This window comes from Chlamydotis macqueenii, chromosome 3, assembly GCF_036417535.1.
Source record: "Chlamydotis macqueenii isolate bChlMac1 chromosome 3, bChlMac1.mat, whole genome shotgun sequence".
NCBI classification, from domain to species: domain Eukaryota; kingdom Metazoa; phylum Chordata; class Aves; order Otidiformes; family Otididae; genus Chlamydotis; species Chlamydotis macqueenii.
Window position 1 is genome coordinate 122,355,797 of NC_141558.1, and position 23,680 is coordinate 122,379,476.

A 23,680-nucleotide genomic window follows, 5' to 3' on the forward strand; every position below is an offset into this window, starting at 1 on the left:
GCCCAACGGCCGCGCCGCGCGCCCCCTCCCGCCCAACGGCCGCGCCGCGCGCCCCCTCCCGCCCAACGGCCGCGCCGCGCGCCCCCTCCCGCCCAACGGCCGCGCCGCGCGCCCCCTCCCGCCCAACGGCCGCGCCGGCCCCGCCCCCGCGGCGGCTGCTCGCGCCCTCACTTCCTGGGGCGGGCGGGTTGAACATGGCGGCCTGTGCCGCTTTGCTGTTTGCAGCGGTGTTGGGTCCCGCTACTGTTGCTTCCTTCTCTTCCCCGTCCCGGGTGGGCAGCCCCGGCGAGCCGCGGAGCCGCGTGCAAGTGCTGGGCGGCTCCAACTGGAGCCTGGTGTTGCAGGGCCAGTGGATGTTGGAGTTGTGAGTAGCGGCTGCTTTCCCGCCCGCCTCAGGGGCACCGGGGGTGGGGTGCGGGGGGTGGTGGAGGAGGCTTCCCTGTGTAGGGTGACCGGTCTCCCGCCTCAGCTCAGGAGAAGCGGGCATGGCCCCTAACGCCTTGTGTAGAGGGGAGAGGGGCCGGGCGGTGCCGGCCCTCCCACCCCGCGAAGGGAAGCGCGGGAGCAGCCGCGCACCTTCCCCTCCATTCCCGCAATGGCTGGCCTGGGGCGGGGGGGCATCCACGCAGGGGCACCTAATGCCCGTGATCCCCTTCTCCACCAAGCGTTGTGGGCCCTGAACCTTCGGGTACACGCTCACCTTGTTTTAGATGGTCTGGTAAAGGTAGGTTTCCTTCAGGTTCTGGTTTTGTACAGGCACAGAGCGACAGAGTGCCCCAAGGTTAAGCTGGGCGCGTTTGAGTAAGCCGTGGTGTCACTGATTACATTTCAGCAGTGTTATTCAAGACAGCTGCCTGCTAGGGAGTACTGGCAGGCATGGCACCTTGCATTCCTTACCCATTTAGCACTTTCATTGGATTCTGTGCAAGCTAGGAAGGCTGAATTTGATAGGTAATATTTAGCAGGAGTAGGCTTCCAAAGTGGTATTACGTAATATCTGAGTCCACCATCACTTCCAGCAGCATTGCTCTAAAGTTCTTGTTCAAGGGAGATACATCAGATGTCATAAACTTTTCAGTGTTGCTTTATCCTGTTGACAGCTAGAGAGGTTTGCCTATTGTGGTCTAGGGTTTTAGGTGCTTTAAACTAACTGTAGTGGTGTCGTGGCTTCACTTGTGACATGATACTCTTCTTGAAATGCACATGACATTTTGTGCTTGGAGGCTAGCTGACCTGTTTGTATTTAGAATTGCAGAATCATAGAATAGTTAGACTTGGAAGGGACCTTTAAAGGTCGTCTAGTCCAAATCATTCCCCCATTTAGAACCAGGAAGATGAACTTGAGGTTTTATTTAAGACAACAGTTCAGAAAAAAAGTAGTTTAAGTAGGCTATCTGCTCATGTGGTATCTGTGTGCTCTGCAGCTATGAAACAGGATTTTATTGTGGTATGCGCGCTACTCTTTTGAGGAAGCGCTTGAGTTTGAACAGTTTGAAACAGACTGGTTAGCCTGTGGAACACACAAGGTTGCCTGTCAGTATCTGAATTCGCACTCCCTCATAAATGCTTACCCAGCTGCTTTAAGCTTTGTTATAATTGAATTTGAGTTATCTGCAGTCTTTTATCAGGGGGAGAGACTAGGGCTTTACTGCTCAGGATCATACTGGATACCTGATGTTAATCAGTGAATAGAACAGAACTCTCCTGAAGTAGCTGAGAGAGCACTGTTGTTGATAGAGTTGGCTACTTCTTTGTTTCATTGTGACTAAGGATTTGGGTTTGATTTTGAGTCTATTTTTATTTATTGTGTTCTAAGGAGCGGGGGAAGAGATGATCTTGAAGTGAGAGAAAATAAATTTATTTTTTAAATGGAAATTTTTCCACTTCTGACATCCTAGTCCTATGTGGAAGCTACTGTATGAAAGTTACTGATTCACACATGAGTTGATGTCTCTTAAGGAGGAAGAAGGTTATTTGTGGTGACTCAAAAGTTTTTGTTTCTAAGAGAAAATATTTAAATAACAAGTGGCCCATGCCCCTCAGGAAGAAAGAATAGAGGAACTGACTGAAATCACAAGTGGTTGGGATAGCAAACAGTTAAAATACTTTGTGAGTTCTTACTCCACTTGGAACGTTGCACTCTGGTTTGGAGTGACAGGTAGCTGGCAACAGTAGTGGCGGTAAAGTTAGCTTTAGTGCTAGCTGAATGCTGTACATACTGCTACATTGCTTAAATTAGACTTACTTTTATTTCATGTACACTGTTTTGATGTGTGAAAGATCCTTGGTTTTCCATGCTACTTTCAATGGTACATTTCTAGTGCTTTCTGCTTTTCTCCTAAGTGAGAAGAAACCTTTGTCTTTCTTCAGGGTGCTAACTCAGTGCTGCTGTTCTTGAATTAATGAGAGTTAAATAGGAGTTTGAGATCTAGTATTGATTTCTTACGATTCTTGCAACTGGTTTCATGCTGATGGATTTTGGTTTCTACTGATTTTTACCTGGCTTAGAGCTGGTGATCTGGACAGGAGTCCTGCATGTCAGTTCACGGATTCCTTCCATGCTGTGTGGTAGGTGTGTTGGCAAGGCTGCAATAACGTTCATCACAACCTCACTTGCTCTAAGAACCTGCTAGCTGTTTATAACCTTTGTTTATAGGCTCAAAGAACCTCCTTTGTTTTCCAAGCAGTGCTTAATTTTTTAATGCATATGTTATTATAGGATCTTGATGCGCAAAAAAAAAAAAACCCCAACATTTTTGGTCACCTGCTCTAGATTACTGATTTGAAGCCTTCTGCCCTGGTAGGAACAGGTACTACCACTTCTGTTTGATGTCAGTTTTTCTGTTTGTGCAAGTAGTGTAGGTGAATTACTGCATGCTACCACTTTTTTGTTGTTCTCAGGTGCACAAATAGAGAAACTTAAGTCAGTTACTTGTGCACAGGATTGGTAGTGGAAATAGGAGTTTGCTTCCTTCATCGCTCCTAGCTGAAGTGTGTGTACTTGGCTGACTTTTTGTAAACATTCAGTTATTCCTAGCTGGGCAAAACTGCAGGCACTGGAGGTACTGCTGCACTTAATTGATAAAAACGTTCTGGATAACTTTGTGTCTCTGAAAGACATTGCAACACTTTCTGCTTACTGTTACTATCGTAGCACACAGATCCTCGCTGAGGTGCTGCAAGTGTGATGCTGGAATGTACTGTTATAAAAGGCTTTCTTATTAACTTATTTCTAGTCTGTAGCTGCAAGATAATGAGTCATTAATATGAATTTTCTTTTTGTCTTTATTTTTAATACTGTGTCTGTTAGGAATATAGAAAACTAATTTCTGGTCTGTTTATTTAAAAGGGCATTTTGCATTTGTAAACATAGCTTTCCAAGCTTGATTGATCTTAATTTAACATCTTCTTTTTGAAGTAGATTAAAACAAACAAACAAAACCCCCACCCACCAATACACTTATTCTCTTAATGCCTCTGGTTACAAATGAAGCTATTTAATGTGCTCCTGTTGCACCTGCAGTACTTCAGGAACTTACCCATTGGGGAGATCTCTAGTTTAGTTCCCACACAGGATGTTAAATGTTTTGGTTCCCGTTTGTTTCAGTACAGACTTAGTGCTGCGTGTACCTAAAAAGAATGTCTTAATTTTCTATTTTAATTCTAGCCAGGTGAAGATGAGAAGAATAGTGTAAGTAATAGTTATGTTTTTAAGGCTAGCGTATCATACCTGTAGCATAGGCCCATACTTTGTTTTCTCATTATCAGTTACTGTTAAACTTTGCCCTGCTACCTAGTAGGCCAGATTATCACAAGGATTCAGTCCTCCCACTAACACTTTTGTCTGCAGTTTCAAGGGAATGTGCTAAAAATCTAGCTGGATGATTTGGTATTTACATGGTTTAATGCTTTTTAACAGCTGACTTTTAACACTTTGTGTAAATAAACTCCTGCAGAATTCCATAAATTATTTAACAATGACTGTAACTTAGATTCAGAGTTCAATAAGATTGGGAATTTTTCCTGTTGCTTTTGAGAGTAGAGTCTTGTACTTTTGATTTGTTAGTATTTCTGCAGCTCTCCTGACTGAGTTCAGAGGAAGTGACCAAATTATCTATGGACTCTTGCTAAATAACCGAACATGTGGCTGGTTACTGTGCCATGCATTGGCTGAACAGAAACTGATAAAATGTGAAACCAAAATACCCTTGACAGCAGATGCTTTACTATCATAGAAGCTGACAAAAACATCTAGAATGATGGAAGTTAACCTGCTGAAGTTCTAAAAGATTTCACTTTATTTTTCAGTGATTTGATTTATTTGCTTTACTTTTTAAAAATCAGTTCTCCACCTTTAAAAAAATTGCTTGTGAGGAAAGTTGTTTGGGTCTTTTTTTTTTTTTTTTTTTAATTGCAGATAACACTCTATTCTTTTCTTGTTTTTGAAAATGGGGAATAATTACAATATACCCTGCTTTGCTTCTCTTCTCGTTCTTGGAAGTTTAAAATGCGTTTTGTCACTAAGCTGTAGAACAAGTGGAAAGTAGAACTTGAAATGTTGTCTTCGAGAATACAATTTGTTTGGCTTCTAGTGCATCACAACAGTATGCAGTTACTTTTCCCCTTTATTCGGGTGTTATTGGAAAAGACGTGTGTCAAGTTACTGAAGTACGTACAGCAGAATGAGAATTCAGAAGGCTGAGCTTGCAGCCTGAAACAAAATCCCGAGAACAGTGCATCGGTGTATTGTCACTTCAGCAGGCCTGTCTGGTATGAGAATCCAGCGAAGAAACCTCCTTTGTCTGCACTTTGAGATAGCTTGGGCTTCAACAATTTGTAAAAAAAAAAAAACAACTTCTTTAACTGTTGTGGAGCAAACGTTTTGGTGTGGGGAGGTCTTGCCTGTCTGTTTTGGAGGGGTTTTGGCATACTGAAGGAAACTTCTTGTCGGCTTCCAGAGCCTGTACTGTTGTGATGCAGGTATTGGTAGATTACAGGGACTAACTTCTGTATCGTTGGCTCCCACCTGCTCACTTGGAAAGTAGGCTAAAACCATATAGTTGACCTTCTGAAGCTTATCTTTTGCTGTAATTACAAAGCTGCCTATCCTGCCTGAAGACCTATCTGTGTTAAGGAACAAGAACAAATCAAATGATAGTCTTAAGGTAACACCCAAAGACATCAGGCACTGTTTTTTGGGGTTGTTTTTTTTTTTTTGGTATATTTATGAAATCTATAGCAATAAGTCAAAACTACTTAAAAGTATAAAAGTAATAATTACTTTGTTCTGATACTGTTTTTACCATTCTATTAGGTATTGTCCCAACATTTGCACCTCTAATTTTAATACTACTCCCAATCTGAAATCCAGCAAATAGCTTGGTTTACTGTAAGCAGTACCTTTTATAAAAAATAGTGTGTCTTGAATAGAGAAAAACTAGACTATATGGGGAAACTTTCATCTCGCCTATTTTGCTTTTTCTCTTCAGCAAATCCTTTCATACCTGTATCTGTAAGTTGTTTTTCCTTGTTCCTAGGTTCTTGCAACTTCATGAAATTGCCATCAGAGCAAAATGTAGAATGGTATTCAGGGTTACATCTGTCTGGCGCTGATAGTTACTGGTAATGGTAGTGAAAAAGCAGATGCAAGGAGTCAAATTCGTTTGAAAATGAGTGAATTGGTGAATTCCCCACCCAAGCAGTTACAAGGAGAGAGATTAATGGCTTGGAATTGAAAACTGTGTATCAGTAGATCTTAGTGAAGTCATTCTGTGTTTGCTGATCAACTCTGTAGTGATATGACTCAAACTGATTTTAACTTAAGGTTTGGTGGTTTTTTTGTGTGTGTGGTTGTTCGTTTTTTGGTTGTGGTTTTTTTTTTTTTTTTGTATTGCAGCCATCAGTGAAGTTGCTGGTGTTTCACAAATGAGGTGTATGTTGAGAGATGTAGCGATGTGCAATACCTGCTTGCAGTGAATAATTTGGCAGTGTGTAATTTATAGGCATGTGGTGTTTTCAATTTGGTTTTTAAATGGTGGAGATCAGTAAATTGCTTTTTAATGTATAACAGGCTATTGAAAACTTTCTTTCCTTAACCAAGTCCCAGATCTTGATTTAAGTTCCAGAGGATTCTGATTTTATTTTTTTTTTTTTTTTAAATTGGAAAGACCTGAGTGCTGTTTTCCTAGCACACTCGTAGGGCATAGGGCACAGTGCAAACAAGTTAACAGCCAAAGGTATTCCCTTGTGCAAAGGGAGAAGCTAGAGGAATAACAGCCCTAAACTTGGTGGCATTGATGAGGTGCTAATTATTTTCTGGTCTATGTGTGGAGCATGGCAGAAGAAATTTGGTCACATTTGCTTTTGTGTGTGACCTGGTCTTGCATCTTGTGACTTGATGAAAAGTAATGAGGACTGGTTTCACGGCACACACATGGATCAGCTTTCCTGCTACAACAGATTTTTTTATTTTCTTTTTTCTTTTTTCTTTTTTTTTTTTTTTTTTTTTTCCAGGGGAGTGTAAGAATGGTAGTTGTACTGTGACTGCTATAGAAATACAAATCAGCCACAGTTCTAAAGGATTCATTAGAAGCCTACATTTAAATAAATACCTCCTTAAGTTTCAGTCTTCAGGGTGCAAAAAGTTTTTGGAAACTTTTGATAAAGATGACCTGTATGTGAAGTATTTTACTCTTCTGTATCATACTGAAAGAGAAACTGTAAGGGGAGGTATTTTAAGACTGAGAGGGAAGCAAAATAAAGCTTTGGCAATAGAATGTTTTTGTTATTTCTGGGAGGTACTCTTGAATTTCTTCATGCTTCGAATGCTGCAGAATGAATGCAGACATCAAACCTTTGTAAAAGTGAAGGTGTTGAAGTAAACAGCAGTGATAGCTCTTGCAAAAATCTGATGTCTATGGCAAGTTCTTTCTTGTATATGTGGGGACAGGGTGTTTCCTGTAAGGCAAAAATTGAACATGTAATTTCAGGAACATAAATATTTTAAGCTTGATTGTGCCAATATTCATCTTGAGTGGCTGGATCGTGTAGCATCATATGTGACTGTTGCCATCACACGTCCAGGATTGGTAATAAAAACTAGGGAGCTAACAACTAAGGCTTTTAGTGAAGGTCATTGTTATGTTCTGTCACTGCCAAACTGTGATATGGATAGATTTTAATGCTGCTTTGAGCAATAGAAAAAGTTTATAATCATGAATATTAGCCACGTGTGTTGAATATCCAACTTAATGTTGTTTAGAAGAAAGGGTCGTGAATGTGAAATGTGAATATAAATGTTAATGTGAGCCAAATTTCTATTTCAAGATCACATAGTATCTCAAACAGGCTAGAGGGTATATTAATCTTGAAAATTTCATGGCATGAGTTTGGCACATCTAGAGAAGCTGGATTTAGAAAACGTTCTGACTTCTGTCTTTAATTTTAGAGCAACGTCAGCAGCATTATCTGATGGATGTGTGCAGTTTCTTACCTATCAGTCAAGCCACTGTAATAAAGTAATGCTCTTTTTAAAGTACAGTATCTGTCCAACTATTATTAAAAGCCCTCTATAGGCCAGCAACACAATGGGAAACAGCTCTGCATGTGAGACTTGTTTCCATCATCTCTTTGAAAGATACTGAAGGGCTGTTTCTTGGCAGGATGAGATTTATGTACTGTTTTCAGATACTCTCACATTAAATTATGTTGATTCAAAAAACCACAGTATTTATTTTTCATACTTAAACTAATGAATTTCTAGTACAGTAAAATACAACACATTTTTAAATTGTATCCTTTTAACTTCCGAATGACAAGATTTCCTTTTTTAAAATACTTAGGTTTCAAAACTACCAAAAAGCACTCAGGATAAACTTAATTCTGCCTCTTCTGTGAGAAATTACCCGGTTTAGGTTCTGTCTTATTTATGCGAAACATCCATGGGTGGCTAGGGAAATCTCTGTGTGCAGCCACTAAGAAAGTAAGCATTCCTGATCAGAAAACAGCCAGACAATAGAAAGTGCTGCTTTTTAGGTCAGATAGTGCTGGCAGACAAACTGAAGGAGTAAGGGAGCTCTTTGTAGAGGTTCCCAGTTAGAGTGTAGTGGTTATGTGGGCTGCTAAAGGGTATAATGGTCTCTGTCTGTGAAGAAATTTGTTTCTATTGTTAACAGTGGCTGAGAAGTGTGGTAGCATATATAGAGTACTGTGAGAAGTACTGTACCTGTAGATCTACTCTTTTGCTCCCTTTCATTTTAAAATATCAGAAACTTGCATATATACATTTCCATCTCCTCCTCCTCCCATTAAATTACATTAAACCACATAAAGATCTTTTTCATTTGTAAAAGGTTAAGGCAGTGTATGGTAATTGCCCTGGCTCAGTTACATGCTATACCTAGGTGCTCTGTGTTACCTTAATTGCATATATCACAGACCGTTACAAACTGCACAAGTTTGACACAGACTTTGTCAGTCATGTGGGAGTAAAATAGGTAAAGATGGCAAATGGGGTTTTATCAACATTTAAGCATTATCTGGTATTGGCTGTTCTGTCTCTGTGTTGGTATTATCAATAACTGCAAACTTGATTTGATTATTCCAATTGGTAGTATAGAAAACGTAGCTATCAAAACATGCTTTCTTATTTTGCTGTGATTAATCCTGGGGAAAAAAACAAGACTTGAGAAAGGCAATCAGTATGAGCAGCAGGACTCTGATGTGCACTTTCTTTAAGTTTCTAAAGAGTGCTATCAAAAAGGGCATGTTCTGGTGCGTTGCGTAGTAGGCTAAGGCAAATGTAACTTCTAGAAGTTCCGAGGTGTGGGAAATAATACAACAAAATGTTATGTTGAAAGATACCACTTCAAAGGACAGCCTGGCTTCAGTAATTCAGATAGGTGCCATGGAAGTAGATTTATTTCATATGTAAACAGAATAAATCACAAGTGGTGAGGCTTTTAGATATGCATTTCTCAAATCTGTGGAGATTTGGTTTTGTTTTAATTACAAGAGGAGGAACATCAGGATTGATACAAAACTACTTGATTATTTTATCCAGTCGACTTCATTAAGAAAACTGTAGGCTTCTTTCCTATGATTGATGTGTTTGTATTTTCTCTGTACAGTAAATCAATTTAAATGTCTAAGTGTAATAATATTAAAATATTTAACCTGTCTTCCCCCTTAGCTATGCTCCTTGGTGCCCAGCTTGTCGACAGATTGAATTGGTATGGGAGAGTTTTGCAAGGGAAAGTGAACGTCTAGATATCACTGTGGGAAAGGTGGATATCACTGAAGAACCAGGTATAGTATGAAGTAAGACTGTTCTAATAAAAGGAATTAGTCAATATAAGTACCTCTTAGTATATGGGAGTGTGCTTTATTTTACTGGAGTACCTGGGATACTGGCCAAGTCAGAAAAGAGGTTTCTGAATCGAATAACACTATCCCCATTTTCTTTCTCCATATAGTTCATATCTATGAGCCTGAGTTTATAAACTCAATTTGAAGGATTAAAGAATTGGGGAGTGATCTGGCTTAATACTGTATTAAAAGGGGCTTATTCTCTATTTTAATCTACTTCACTGAAAGCTGTTGCCTGTCTCATTCCTTTCTCTCCCAAACTGTCTGCAGAAGAATCCAGTTCTGTAGCCCGCAGTTACCGGGAGTTTCAGGGTGTGGTAGCATTACCACATTGTGAGCCTGCTTCAATAAGTTCTTAACTGTTTCCTTAATGGTGCTGGTTTATTGTCTTGTTTAATTGTAGTAGTGCTTTAAAGTACAGCTGTTACTGTTGTTTTCTGTTGGTGATGCACATATGCACATGTGCTTACGAAAAGACTTTCCTAACTATCCACAGAAGCATAAATACAGTCTTATTTATTCCTTTAGTGACTCTCTTCAGAGTTTTGAATGTGTGTTTGTGTAAGCAGTACCAATATTGTTTAAACCTCTGCATCTCTTGGGAATGCTTCATGCTTGTTTTGGCTTTGAGGGGATAAAAGATTTTATCGGCAGTATCAAAAGACTGACAGAGTTAGGAAGAAATGTTACTAGAATAAAAAGGCTAAGCTTTACTGATCTTTTTTTTTTTAAATGTGTTAGAAAATATGTCCATTTTATTGTTTGAAAACATGCTGAACACATTAGCTTTATCAAGTTAACAGCAGGAAATGACTTAAACTCTGGTGTCAGAGCAATTTAAGTTCACAAGAAAATACCAACTGTTCTAGACCTTGTATAGGTTAATGTTTTGTTAAAAGTTTAGAAGTATATAAAAACTCTGATGCCAAAAAGCTGTTGATATGAGGCTCTCCTGTAGTGCATATACTGGTCATTAACAGTTTATTAAATAGATGAGTTTGAATATTAAAAGTATTTGCCTGGCTATGAACTTAAAGTCAGCCTCTGCGTGTTAACAAAGTAATGGTTACTCTGGACTTCAAACTGTAAATGGGGATCCATTATAATTCTGTCTTGTTATTTTCTCCAAGTTAGACAGATTCTTTTGTTTATGCAGTATTCAAATAAAAGGATTTCAGTCTTCATTGTGGCGTTTGGATATGACTGTAACTTAAAAAGGCACTTTCAGAAGTGAGGCTGTAAAAATAAAATACTTGAGGTCATCAATTATTCTTCCTGGTAAATAACTTGAATGGAAGTATTGGGACCTGAAAGAGTCACATACTTGATACTTTCTTTTGGTTTAAATTTGTCTGACTACTGAGTGATGCCATGTTCTTTAGACCTTAGATGTCACTTTTAACCAGAAGTTGCTTAAATTTTTGGATTTCTAATGTTGCCGAGAGTCTTGACCTCTGAGGATGTTTGACTTCTTCAAGTCAAAGAAATGACCCAAAGTGATGAATTTGTGCCAAAGCATGCATAATATACCCCCAGTATCCAGTTCAGCACGAATCATGAAAACTGTAGCCACTTCTGGAACTAATGAATACTCAAACTGAAAAACAAAGATTTGTTACAGATTTAACCTTTGGTGCTAATGTAATTTTGAAGGTATATGAGCTCCTTTGGAAGCTTTCCAAAGTTACTGAGGTATTCTTACTGTAGGCTCATACTTCAGCCTTTCAGTTGGTGTGCTTAAATGCTCTATCTCCTATTCTTGCTTGCACAGCGCTACTTTAATTAGCTTTGGTTATGTAACCTCTTCATTAAATTGAAAGTAGTCAAAATGTGTTAAATTAGGGGAAAACCACTAGATGAGCGCAGAGTTGTGTAAAATTGCACTTCCAAAACCTGCAGAAGAAAGTAGCCATTCATGGTGCTTAATTACAGCGGGTGGCCAAAGAATAAATCCACCAGAGCCCTAATGGATTTACAGCGTGTTTCAGTCACTTGATGTAGTAGTCTTAAAGTGCTTATTCTTTCCTCATCTTTTCTATTGAAACATTCAGTATTTCAAGAGCAAGTAATGGAGGCACTTCTGGATCTCAAAGTTCTGTGTATTTGTGGTGCCTTTCTTAAGCTCTCAATCACAACATGTGTGATTTAAAACAAGACTACTTGGATCTTCTGTAATCTTCTTTGAGTACTTGTTTGATTAAAGCAGCTTTATTTTTAGATGGCACCTATATTCTCTGTGTGTTGAGGTGTGTATGTGTGCAAATAGTGAGTTTTCTCTGGTTCTTGAATATCTGTTGCTTTTATAATAGATATATGCTAGTTTTTGATTAGCAAACAAAGACAGATGCTTAACTGTATTTTAAGTTAAACTACTATCCAGTTCATGTTTGTACTAAACATGCACCAAAACAATTTACTGTCTGTTTTTAACTTTTTGGAGCTGGCTTGCATCTGGTTTTACTGATCTAAGGAGGTGCTTTAGATAAGCAGCAAACCTCCAACTAAAGTTTTGAGGATGCTTAGATGCATTTTGGCAACAGAGTTTATATTGTGTAATTTATAGATTTCATCGTTCATTCTGACCGTGTTGGTACTTGCTCTAGGATAGGCTACTGGTAAGAGAGATTTAAGATAGCTATTTTGTTTTTTTTGTTTGCCTGACTAGCATTTGTAAAGAACTTCAGAGAGTCTTTCAGTGTTCCCATGACTTTCTCCGCTCTTAAGCTTATTATGTTCTTTATGGCTCTCCACCTAGTTTTTCTTGTGCAGCTGTGCTTTCCGCTTGGATTAATTCTAGTGTTACACTTGTGTTTTTGTTTACTTTATTTCTCCCTGTGCTGGCGTAGCTTTTAGCTGTTTTAGAAACTGTTCCACCACTCTGCCTTTCATAGCAATAAAGGCAGAAAGCTGAAAAGTTGAAATTAAGAAGATTTTCTTTTTGGAACTTTAAAGATGCTCACACTTGATTTCATTTAAACATCTTAAAAAACAAACAAAGAAAACAAAAAACAACAAAAAAAAACCCCAACAAAAACCAAAACCCCAAGCAACAAAAAAACCCACAACCCTTTTTTGTCTATTCCATAGGGGAGTTCACACTAGGAAAAGCGTCACTACTGAAACTTTTTAAAATACCTAGCGTAGTTCAGTCTGGCACATCTCTGTCTTTACAGGCAGAAATTCTCCTATTTGCTTTATCAGAATCTGAATAAGGACTTAGTTTCCCAAAAGATCAAAAGTGTCCCAAGCTTTATTATCAATTTGTTGGCAAAGCATTTGTATTTACCTGGAGAGGAGTAAAGTATGGAAAGGAAGCATAAGAACCTAGAAACATCAAAAACATGGCCTTGCTACAGTTGTGTTTATGAGAGAGATTGAGCCTTCCCACAGGATATCAGAACAGGTTGGTTGTACAGTGTAGGTGGATTATTTGGAAGAAATAAACAAGCAAATATGAAGATTAATTTATTTAATGACTTCAAGTACCTGAGATCTGAAATGTGTGGCACTAAATAATTTAAAATCAGCTAGAGGATAAATTAAAATCTGGGGCCAGTGTTTGTAAGCCATCATTGTCATTGCTATCATTAGGGGCCCAACTTTCTAGATGAGACAGAGGTCATGGGCATGAGACTACGTGCAGATGCAAACACTCAGCATCCTGGAATATGGGTGCTTTTGTGTGGCTCTTCTTTCTCTTGGTCAGAGGGGCACGCTCCTGGTCTGGTCAAAAACTTCAGCTGTCTGCAAATACTGACTAGTGACATCCATGTAGAAAAATTACCTTGTGGTAAACATTCTTCAAGGTAAGCATTTTTCCCTAATTTGGCAACAGTATTTAGTATCTGCAACTGTTTGTAGCATTTCTGAAGACAAACTGTAAACCTGTATTTACAAAACAGTGGTAAAAGCTGTGCAATCTGCTGCTTTCGAGTCTACAAATACAGATCTGTAGGTATTTATAGATAAGTCAGAATGCTGAGAAATTTCAGTTTTACTTAGCTGCTTGATGTGTTGGTTTTTTTTTTTTTTCTTCCCTTTCTAGGCTTGAGTGGTCGTTTCTTTGTCACAACACTTCCTACAATTTACCAGTAAGTGTGTCATACTCAAAGCAATTAGCTGTTTCAGTATGTATTATTTTGTCCTGTCCTGTTGGGATAGTGGCATGGAAGGTGTAACTAACAACTGGCTTACTTTGCTTTAGTCAATCTCTAAGACATTTCTCAGGAGCTTGGTGCACTTCATGAACATAAAGTGTGTATTTTTCACTTACGGTGGAAGATTCTCCTACAAACAGTTTTGTACCTAGATAAGTGATGGTCTTTGATCTGCAAGCAACATTTAATAGCATTTGTAAAAACTGGTGCAAGATTGCAGTGTTGGCTTCTAGAAACCTGACCATATATGAGCAGACACACTTGACCTTGTATAAATGTCACTAAAATTTCTCATGTGAATAATTGACCATGTAGGTCACATGTAAAACAGTACAGAAATTTTCTACTCTTTGTTGTACTGCTGCTCTTACTGCTAGAATTTTTCATTTCTTGACTCAGTACCGATATGTAGCTCTTGACTCCTACTTGTCACTTGTTTTAAACTGCTAACTCTGAAATGCAGGTAAAAATGAAGGAATACTGACCTTTTATTTCAGTTCAGATTATTGTTTAGAGCATTGATTGTATTGATAAAGTTATCAGTACTGTTAAAAACAGATCAGGAAAGACATTTGCTGTGTCTCTGTCTAGTAAAAAGATATCATTCTTTAAATATTAAACTCTGTATTAAGTCATGGTATTCTGAGTTGTGCATATATATATGTGTGTATATATATATGCACACTTTTAATTCTGAGTTGTGTCTAAAAAGTGGTTTGGTTGTTAACCTAATGTGCTTTGTATTTGCTGTAGTGAGAGTCAATGTTTAAGAAAAACAACAGTTTTAATAAATTGCAAAATGCTGTTTAAAAGATAAAACCTTCCATCATAGATTACAGTTTAAAAAAATATTGGAAATGCTTAGGTGTTCAATTTTCTGAGCAAGTCAAATTTATAATGTACATGGTTTTTGTTTTTCACTGTAAAAACGCTTTAAGGGATATCTGAGTTAATGCGTATTTTTGGGTTTTAGTGCAAATGATGGAGTATTTCGCAGATACCGAGGCTCGCGGACATTGGAAGATCTTCAAGGTTATGTGTTGGAGAGAAAATGGGAAGCTGTGGAGCCTGTACCAGGATGGAAGTCTCCATCTTCCATAATGTAAAACTTTGTTTTTATTAAGAACAAACATGCTTTATAGCTCACTATTCATTAAGGGTGCTATGTTGACAGCTTAGAGACAAAAGGCCTTCATTCCCTAGACATGTAGATTTTGCAGAAGCAATCTGTATTTACAGCCTACTTCCCGGTTTCTCACATTCAAAAGCAGTTTATTTTCTGCACTGACTTTTGTTCATTTCTGCTGAGGCTTGTTTATATCATCTTTGAAAAATATATAAAGAAAAAAAATATAGTCACTGAGCACTATAAGTGTGTTTCAATATCTGCTGAGTACTGGAATCAAATGCATGTTTATGTAGGTTATTACTTTCTGATTTCTGTGTGCTTGGGGCAGGCAGCCTTTAGCTTTAAGGATTTCTTTTTTATTTGTTTACAAGGAAGTCTTGTGTCTTCCTTTGGAGTAGGAAACAGTCTAGTGCTTGCGCAGTGTATCTGAAATTGCTTTCAGAGCATTGGATTTGCTTTGAAATAGTGTAGAATGCTTGCATGATATAAAGGATGAACCAAAGATGTGAATGGCCTGCATTTCATTCTGGCTAAAGCTATTCCATGTAAGTTCATGTCAGAGATCCAGTGGGTGTCCTTATTTTTCATCTGAGAATGAGGAAGAGCTATATGATATTTAGTAATGGGGAGAGGAGCTACAGGGCTGGAATTAGTATTTATTGTTTATGCTTAAACGCCATATTTCAAGTCACTGTTTCAATGCATTGCATTGAGCTGGCTTAAGTGAACATAATACAGAGAAAATGTATTTATTTGCAGCACCCCCCTTCTGACAGTTACTAAGGGCTGAAGGGCATTGCAAGTCTATAGATAGACTCTTTTTCTGGTTTCTGGGCAGTTTACTGTGTATCTCAACTTCCGTCTGTCGTAGAACTTGATCCTTCCTTTTCTTTGTTTCCTAGAATGCATGGTATGGCAGGGATATTTTACCTCTCTGGGTGGATCAGGGTAAGTAACTATGTGGTAGTGTTTTCCATAGCCCCTCTTTATGCTTTGAATAATACTGTTTAGAAGTCAAAACCTAACTGAGTATATTTATTACCCTTTTGAGAGTTAAATTTTCCTTACGTTTCCCATACATTGGATGTATAGTATCTTTACTCTATAAATTTTGTAGTGCAGTTTGATTGTAAAAATTATCATCAATACTAAACTGTTTGTATTACCTTGGTATAGTTGAAATGTTTATCAAAGTGTGCTAACATGATAAGGTAGTTTTTTGAGAGCTGCTGCAAAAAATGGTTGTGAACATCAGGAATTCATTTAGCATCTACCTGGTTTTCTCACTTAATATTATTCTTAAAGATTATATCTAGGTTCATTTTCGGAGCTGTAAATAATGCTCTTCTGCAGTTCATTTGCATCTTGTGTATTGTACATGAGAAGAAAGGGTAATGGATTAATTCTTCAGTAAGAATTTCTGCATCTGGATTTCAAACTGTCAATGCCATTCACATAGGAACACAACAAATTTGGACAGTAGAGTAATTATCAGAAGTAAAGGAGAAATGCTTAGCATACACTGAAGTATGCTTTTAGCTTAAAAATATTTCAAGATACTTTCATTTGGGAGTTATCAAAGATTTTCCTGTAGTATGTAGATGCTGAGAGTTTTCAGACCTTTCCAGTTTTGGTCAGGAGACATACTCTTTCTAGAAAACAAGTGTAGCCAAGATTGAGCGACTATATTTGATTTGTAGCAAAAGGTCTTAATATTGTAACGTGGTACAAAAAATAAATGTAATAGAGAATTTGAACAGAGTTCATTCCCTTCCAGTAAGCATCTAACTAACCCAGAATCAAACGAAACTTTCAGTTATTAGGTTTCCTGTGCAAGCTATCTTTGATTCTTTCTTTCACTGGATAGTATTAAGTTTTTATAGCCTTCTGGCATTTCTCTTTCATGGTTGCTGTCTCTCTGTCTACTTTCCTTCCTGAAAGATTAAATGCTCTGGGAAGAAACCTCTAATTTGTTTTCCGCTTTGAATATTTCAGCTGTATGTTTCCTCATTCTTCTTGCTGTGTTATCCTTGCATATGCTTTAATAAATGTTGGAAGCTGTTATGACATTAAAAAACAAGACCCTGGAATTCAATATTTAAACTTTTGTAAATGTTGATTGTGGTTTGTTTTCTAATGGATATACACTTGGAACAGACCTAATATCATAATTTACTTCCTGCCAGGCTGTCTCGATGTGATGCTTGGTTCAGTCAATTGAATTTGTAGATTTGAATAACAGACTTCAGTTTCAGAGAAATCTTAGTATTGTATTTGGATTATTGTCTTTAAATTTATAAGTGAAATGACTTAGTATCTTCTTAGAATGAGTGGCTTCTTTCAAGAACTAAAGAGCTTGAGTAAGAACTAAATGGCTCAATTTTAGTTAATGAACGAATTCCAGAATTTAAGTATATATTTTGATCTTGTGCAACTTTTAAGTGTCTACCACTCTGCTTTCTAGATGTAATTATGGGGATAAACCTCTGCATGAAGTTACACTTTTTTCACTTGATGGTGTGCTTGTGAAGTGGACATAAAAGGACACTTTTAACCTCAATTGGTTGCTTTTTTTTGTTCTGAAATATTTAAGTTCTAAGTTACCTTTTTTTTTTTTTTTTTTTTTTTTTTTAAATAATCAGTTTCATAGACTTCTATTGGTGCCATGACTGTCATTAACAGGGATGCTCACTGTATGGTCTCCTTAATACAACAGACAACGTAAGAGCAAATGTACAGATTCATGCTATGGGTTCATCTAGCCCAAGAGAGTCTGGCCAACAGTTGCCACCATCTTACAGAATGTAAGGATCAAGAATGTTGTGGTCCTTTCCTGTGTGCTCTGAGGCTTCCTCATAGATTTATCTGCAGTAAGATGACATATGGCATCTCTAATGCTGACTGTCTTAAAAGGAATTGTGCATCCTTTGCTTAAAAAGCGTCGGTAAAGAAAAACAAGATCTAATGGTATCAAAAGAATTATAATATGACATTTAGGGATGATGAGGGCTTGAGAGGGAAGACTTTAGTATAAATACTGTTAAATGAAAATCTTAATTACGTATCAATTTATAAAATGGCAACGGCAGTATAAATCATAAGCGGTGTTTGGTATGAAGTTACTAAGTATCATCTTCTGATTTCCAGCAAATTCATAGCTACCTCACTGACACTCTTGGAATTAATGTTTGGATTTCTTATGCAATCTTCATGTTGGCTACGTTATTGATTGGCCTGTTCCTGGGATTGGTAAGAAAGCATATTACTTATTTTTTTTTTCTTGATTACCTAGAACTTTTGCTTTGCATTAACTTGTGAAAAAAAATATAAACTTCACTGATAAGATATACTGAAGTACCTTATTTTAATGATGTATCTCTTCTCACTGGTATCCAGTGATAGGATAGGTGGGAATGGTTCGGAGCTGTGCCAGGGGAGGTTTAGACAGGACATCAGGAAGCCTTGAGAGGGCGATCAGGCACTGGAACAGGCTTTCTAGAGAGGTGGTCGATGCCCCAAGCCTGTCAGTGTTTGAGGCATTTGGATGATGCCCTTACTAACGTCCTTTAACTTGATCACCCTTTAATTGGTCAGGCAGTTGGACTAGATGATTGTTGCAGGTCCCTTCCAACTGAAATAATCTATTCTATTATCATCTATTAAAATTCAATTTGGATTTGTTTAGTTCATCCAGTAAACAAGTGATTTTTATGTTGGCCTTTTGTATCTAAGGCTTCTGTACTTAAGGATTGAATGCTTGTGGTAAGAATTGTGTAAAGACTCCAACTTTCTAAAAACACAGGCTCTGTGGAGAAAGTTTTATTAGCTGGAGTGGGATTGTATTTGTGGGAGTTAGCAATGTAAGTATGCCGCTGTACTGTTCCTCAAAATGAAAGGATGAAAATATTTTTTGAAAGGTTTTGAAGATTTGGGGCTTTAACTTATTGACTCTGTTCCAGGACATAGCTTTATCGTTACAGCTTAGTTTTAATAAAATCTGACTTCATTTCTTTCTCCACCATGATCTTTTGGTTTCAGTTCTCATTAGTAATTGAAAAATCTGACCTTTTCTGTTACTAACCAGGGCTGGTGCATTCATATATCAATCTCCAAAACATCAGGAAGGTTATTCAGATGAACCTATTAGCTCTGTATGTGACTGTTAAGGACCATATCCTGAGCTCTGTGTTGTTTCATCAGCGGACACAGTTCAAAGCCGCTTTACCTGTGGAGCAGGGATTATTTCCTCTCAGAATATCTGAGTGATGTGGCTCTGCGACCTCTCAAACGTGAATATTAAATGGAAAACTGAGCTAGAAAAGGAGATACGGATGGGAATACAAGTTCTTTCAGACTAGTTGCTTGGTCCACAAGTGTGTTCTACAACTGCAAAGACAGTTTAAAACAGTTATGCTGATAACTTGTTGAATTAGTTGCTATATTGCTGTTCCATGTAGGCAGTGTAAAGGTTGTTTCTGGCACTTGAATCTCTGCTCTTCAGCACAAATATTAGTGTTAATGAAATAAAGAAAAATTGCATGAGTATGTTTCTCAGTAGTACAGGGAAGTGATTTCAAAGCAGTGTGTGTATTTAGGCAAAACCACATTTATATATATAATATATGTGCAGAATTGGTATCTATGAGCCTTTCATTATACAATTTAAACAGCAGAATTTTTCTAGATGGTAGATTTTCATCACCAAATGAATGCAAATCAAGTTAGTGTAACTAGGAGCAAATGAATATAATGATTTAAAAAATCCTTTCTTTCTTCCTCCTCACTGAAAAAAAAAACCTGAAAAAGATGAAAAAAATGTGAATTTCATCTCTCAGCTCTTTCTAAAAAGCTCTTCAATGATTAAAATGTATTTCTTCAACATGGTATCATCTCTTTTTTTTCTTTGCATTATTCTTATCTGTGTCTCATTGTCACATGCTATCTTCCCTGCATTTTGATTGTGTGTATTCAACACTAGCTTTAAATAACAGCAAAAAAATACCCCAAAAAGACAAAATCAAGCACGAAACGTGGAAGTACATATCCTTTATTATGGAATCAGGAGTCAGAATTGAATAACATTCCAAAATATAGAAAATCTTGACCGAGAAGGTTTCATAAGCTTTAAATAAATAAAAATTCATCAACTGTGTTCTGGGCCTCTCTTCTTAAATTGCAAGCAGTTTCAATACTGAATAAATTTGGGAAAGTAGGAGGCAGAAAATTTGGAGTAGAAAGCAGAGAATGTTCGTTGGTATACACTGAGAACACGCTTTTTTCCATGTTTTTATTTAGCTCTTATCTCTGAGCAAGATAATGTTCTAAATTTTTATTGTATGTCTATCTAAAAAGGATAAGTAGAAAAATACTTAGTAGTGCAGGGGTGCTGCTGGGATGATTTGCTAATAAAAGCCTTTTTTTCCTTTATACAGATGCTGGTTTTGATTTCAGACTGCCTTTGTACATCCAGGTCAAGACACAGAGCTGAAACACCTGGTAAGAACTCTTAAGCGGGTGAGATAGTTTACGTTTGAGTGTACACTTGTAGGAGGGAGAACTTAGATGTGAACCAATATCAAGCAATTCTCAGATGTCAAGAAGTTAGATGTGAACCAATAATCCAGGTATTCATTTTAGTCACACTAACAAGAATTGCTGTATTAGGCTCTAAATTATCGATGTCAAAGCATCCACCTAGAGGGTAGCAAAGCAGCAAAAAAAAACCCTCAAAACCAACAATAATTTGTTCTAGCTCCTACAACTGTGAAGAGGTGAAGTGCATTCAACATGAGGAAGTCTTGAAGAAAGATACTGGGGTTTGTCTATTTTATGTAGGTGCATTTTCACTAGACCTGTTGCTTAAATATAGAAAGGAATTTGCTTTGGCAGGACACTTCCACATCCTAATGTGCACTTTGTGTATTTCATTAGGAGACACAACATTCTGAACTGGTAAAATTCTCTCTAATTTGCATTTGGGGAAATGAGGAGATAGAGGGAATCAAATGAATCTAGAGACTGCAGATCTCTAGGACAGGGGAAGGTGTTGCATCTCCTTCATATAAAAGAAGACAACATACATCTTCCTGATCCTTAGTGAGAGGGCTTCGGAATAATATTCTGCTCCCTATGAATATGGGAGGCAAAAACTTGCACATGAAATAAAGTTTCTTGTCAGCACCACATGTGTGTTAAGTCAGAACGCCTTTTGGTAAGTTTGTCTTATTAAGTGGAGTCAAAACTAACTGTAATGAAAAAATTTGTTTAATTGTGTACATTTATGTGTGTTGATGTGCTCTTGAAGACACATCTGTGACACTTGCCAATAAGAATTTAGCCAAATCTACCATCTTCAAACTCTTAGATGTTCATCACTATCAAAAGGAAAACGCACCTATGCATACTTGTGCAGTGTGCTATCCAGCTGGCTGGTTGACTCAACAGCAGCTGTTATCTGACAGATCTTACCAGTATCTCACTGCTGTCCCACTGATTTGTTTAATAATTATACCTCTTCAAGGAGTCAAGTAAAATTGATCTGTCTTTAGTTTGTAACTCGGTAGAACAGAAATAAAGCTATCTAGGCACGATATGCAGGAAAAACAAATTAAAATGGAGGAGAAATACTAATGAAGATTTATCTCAAATAATTAAAAATAGGGAAAATACAGTCTCATACAAGTTTTCAGTAATAACGTTCATTAATATTTTGGAATATATACATGGTGATGTAACTTTAAAAGACATTGTTCTCAGATTCAGTCTAACTTCAGTATTTGAAACTCTTCTTTTGTTTAGAAGAAGCAATTACAAAGGATAATGTGGAAAATGCAGCATTAGAAGAACCGGAGGAGGCTGCAGAGCTTTCCACAGATGATGCGGAAGAGACTCCAGAAGTAAAAGATCTCTCGGATGGAGAAGATGCAGCAAATTCAAGTGCTGATGACTCAGAGGAGGATTTAGCACTTGGAAAAGAATCAGGGGAAGAAGAAATGGAAGACTTAAGCGAACAACCTTTAGCTGATTCTGAGACTGACAGCTCATTAAGACAGCGTAAAAGTCAGGTGACTGACAATGAACGATAGTATTTTCGGTGGTGTATTTTGTACACTTGGACCAAAGAAGTATCAGACCCTGGGTCTGAAGCTGAAGCTTACACTTGATTTGTCATTTGTGTTTACTCAAAACCTCTGCTCTATCAGCAGGCTGCTTTTTTTTTTTTTTTTTACACTTTGGTTTTTAAGCTATGTGTTGTATAACTTCAGCCGTGACAATCAAAAGAAGTGTATCTTGCCTGTTTGAAGTCTTCTGAGAGAAAAGTGGTGTAACAGTCTCAGTTCACCAGCTGTAAAATCGTCATCTATGCTTGTGTTCCTTTAAGCATTGACCTGAGGAAGATCAGGACTTTTAACTCTTTACAGTAGCTTGGCAGGACTGTGACTTTTCTGTCTGAATGTTTATTGTTTCCAAATGCTACAGAAGCACCAGATAAGAGATACGGCAGTGAAAGAAGGCACCTTAGTAGTCTTCTATTAAAAATGTTGTGTACAATGGGTTTATTTTTATCACTTTTAACTGAAGCACCTTTCTCTTTCATTTTTATTGATGTTTGTTTTGAAAGTTTATCATACAGTATGCCCCCAGATTTTTCAGTTTTTAGTAATTTGGAGGCATGCTGCACAGCTTGAGCTTGTCAGCTGAGTTTTTTTGACCCAAGGAGTTTGAGTAATTGAAAACCTCAGGCCAAGAAAGAGTGGCAGCTAAATGTTTGAAATATGTTTGAACTTTAAAAAGATTTAAGGGAAATTATTTTGGTCAGGGGATTTTTGCCAAAGCATCACTTCCCCCCTGCCCTCCCCTTTAAGAGATTGCTACAAGAAGTATTCACTCTGCAGTCAGTAAGTTGTCTATTTCTTGCCAATACAAGCTTGTCATATGCAATGCAGTCCTGCCATTTCCAACTCGGAATACTTTTGACAGAACTCAAACTGCTTTAGTAATGTTAACTGAAGAGACACTTAAGGCTTTACCTTCGATCACTTTTCTACTTTTTGTCACAGGAATAAGCACATTTGGAAAAGGGAGGGCCAGGGTGGGCAGTGGGGAGAAACTTTTGGCTTTTCTACTTATATCAGGATAACTACCTGTTGAACAGTGTAAAGTGAAAATGGCTTGCTATGTAGACAGCATTAGATGGGGTTAGAAGACTTAAGTCATTAAAGATATCAGTATTTCCCTTCTTTTACTTGATTAATATATAAAGCGCTTTTTTGTTACAGAATACCTACAGTGAGATCCTATATGTTTCTGTTTGGTTGATGTGTGATCACGTGCATATGATGCGTCTTAATTTTTTTTTTTATTTTTAAATGTGTATATTGCATAAACCTTGCTAACATGCATGAATTTCATCTTGTTCTTCAAGAGTAAGGAGTAATCAGAGATGAAATACTCTCATCAGAAGAGACAAGTTGCAAGTGTAAAATGCTGGTTTCCTTTGAGACTGAGATTAACAGGGCAAATTTGTGTTGAAAACTATTTTGTTTGGTTTGGGTTTTTTTTAATGCTCATAAAGAGCATATTTAGTAAGAAAACTTAACTTTTCCTGTCTGTGTCCTGTTGGATATTGTGTCTTGGAACTATATGGTAGAAACTTTGTATTTGTCTGTTACAACTGTGCGAAGAACAAAATTACACTGTATATATTGAATATGAATTTTCTTAAGGAACGTTCTCAGTCTAGAACTTGAATTTCATACAGTGGACACATGTAAATAAGCTTTCACATATGTCAAAACATACAGTTGATAATATATATATCTTGCATTATAATGAGAACAGTTTGTCTTGTGTTATTTGGGTGTTGTCCCGTGTAACTGAGCAATTGTAGTCTGAAGCACCTAGAAGCTCAGAGTATAGATCTATTGTTTCCATTATTTATTTGCTTTTTTCATTATTTGTGCATCAGGAGTTCATAAAAAGTCTAAAAGAAAAACAAGACTTTACCCATATTTTATGAAACAAGCAG

The 23,680-nt window shown here is 37.4% G+C and overlaps 1 protein-coding gene across 1 annotated transcript; it reads left to right on the top strand.

The window, feature by feature from the left end:
• Window positions 1-194: 194 nt before the first annotated feature.
• Window positions 195-23,490, top strand: TMX4 (thioredoxin related transmembrane protein 4). The gene is made up of 8 exons (XM_086745576.1): window positions 195-364; window positions 9,191-9,306; window positions 13,412-13,457; window positions 14,497-14,625; window positions 15,555-15,600; window positions 17,800-17,901; window positions 20,085-20,148; window positions 21,451-23,490. The coding sequence occupies exons 1-8, from the start codon at window positions 195-197 to the stop codon at window positions 21,735-21,737; spliced, it is 960 nt and encodes a 319-aa protein (XP_086601702.1). The 3' UTR covers window positions 21,738-23,490.
• Window positions 23,491-23,680: the final 190 nt, after the last annotated feature.

Bases quoted from the DNA above. Each gene is read 5' to 3' on its own strand.
- TMX4 (XM_086745576.1), top strand. From the start codon at position 195: ATGGCGGCCTGTGCCGCTTTGCTGTTTGCAGCGGTGTTGGGTCCCGCT. The intron at 365-9,190 runs GTGAGTAGCGGC...CTTCCCCCTTAG, and splicing joins GGCCAGTGGATGTTGGAGTT to CTATGCTCCTTGGTGCCCAG. The intron at 14,626-15,554 runs GTAAAACTTTGT...TTTGTTTCCTAG, and splicing joins AAGTCTCCATCTTCCATAAT to AATGCATGGTATGGCAGGGA.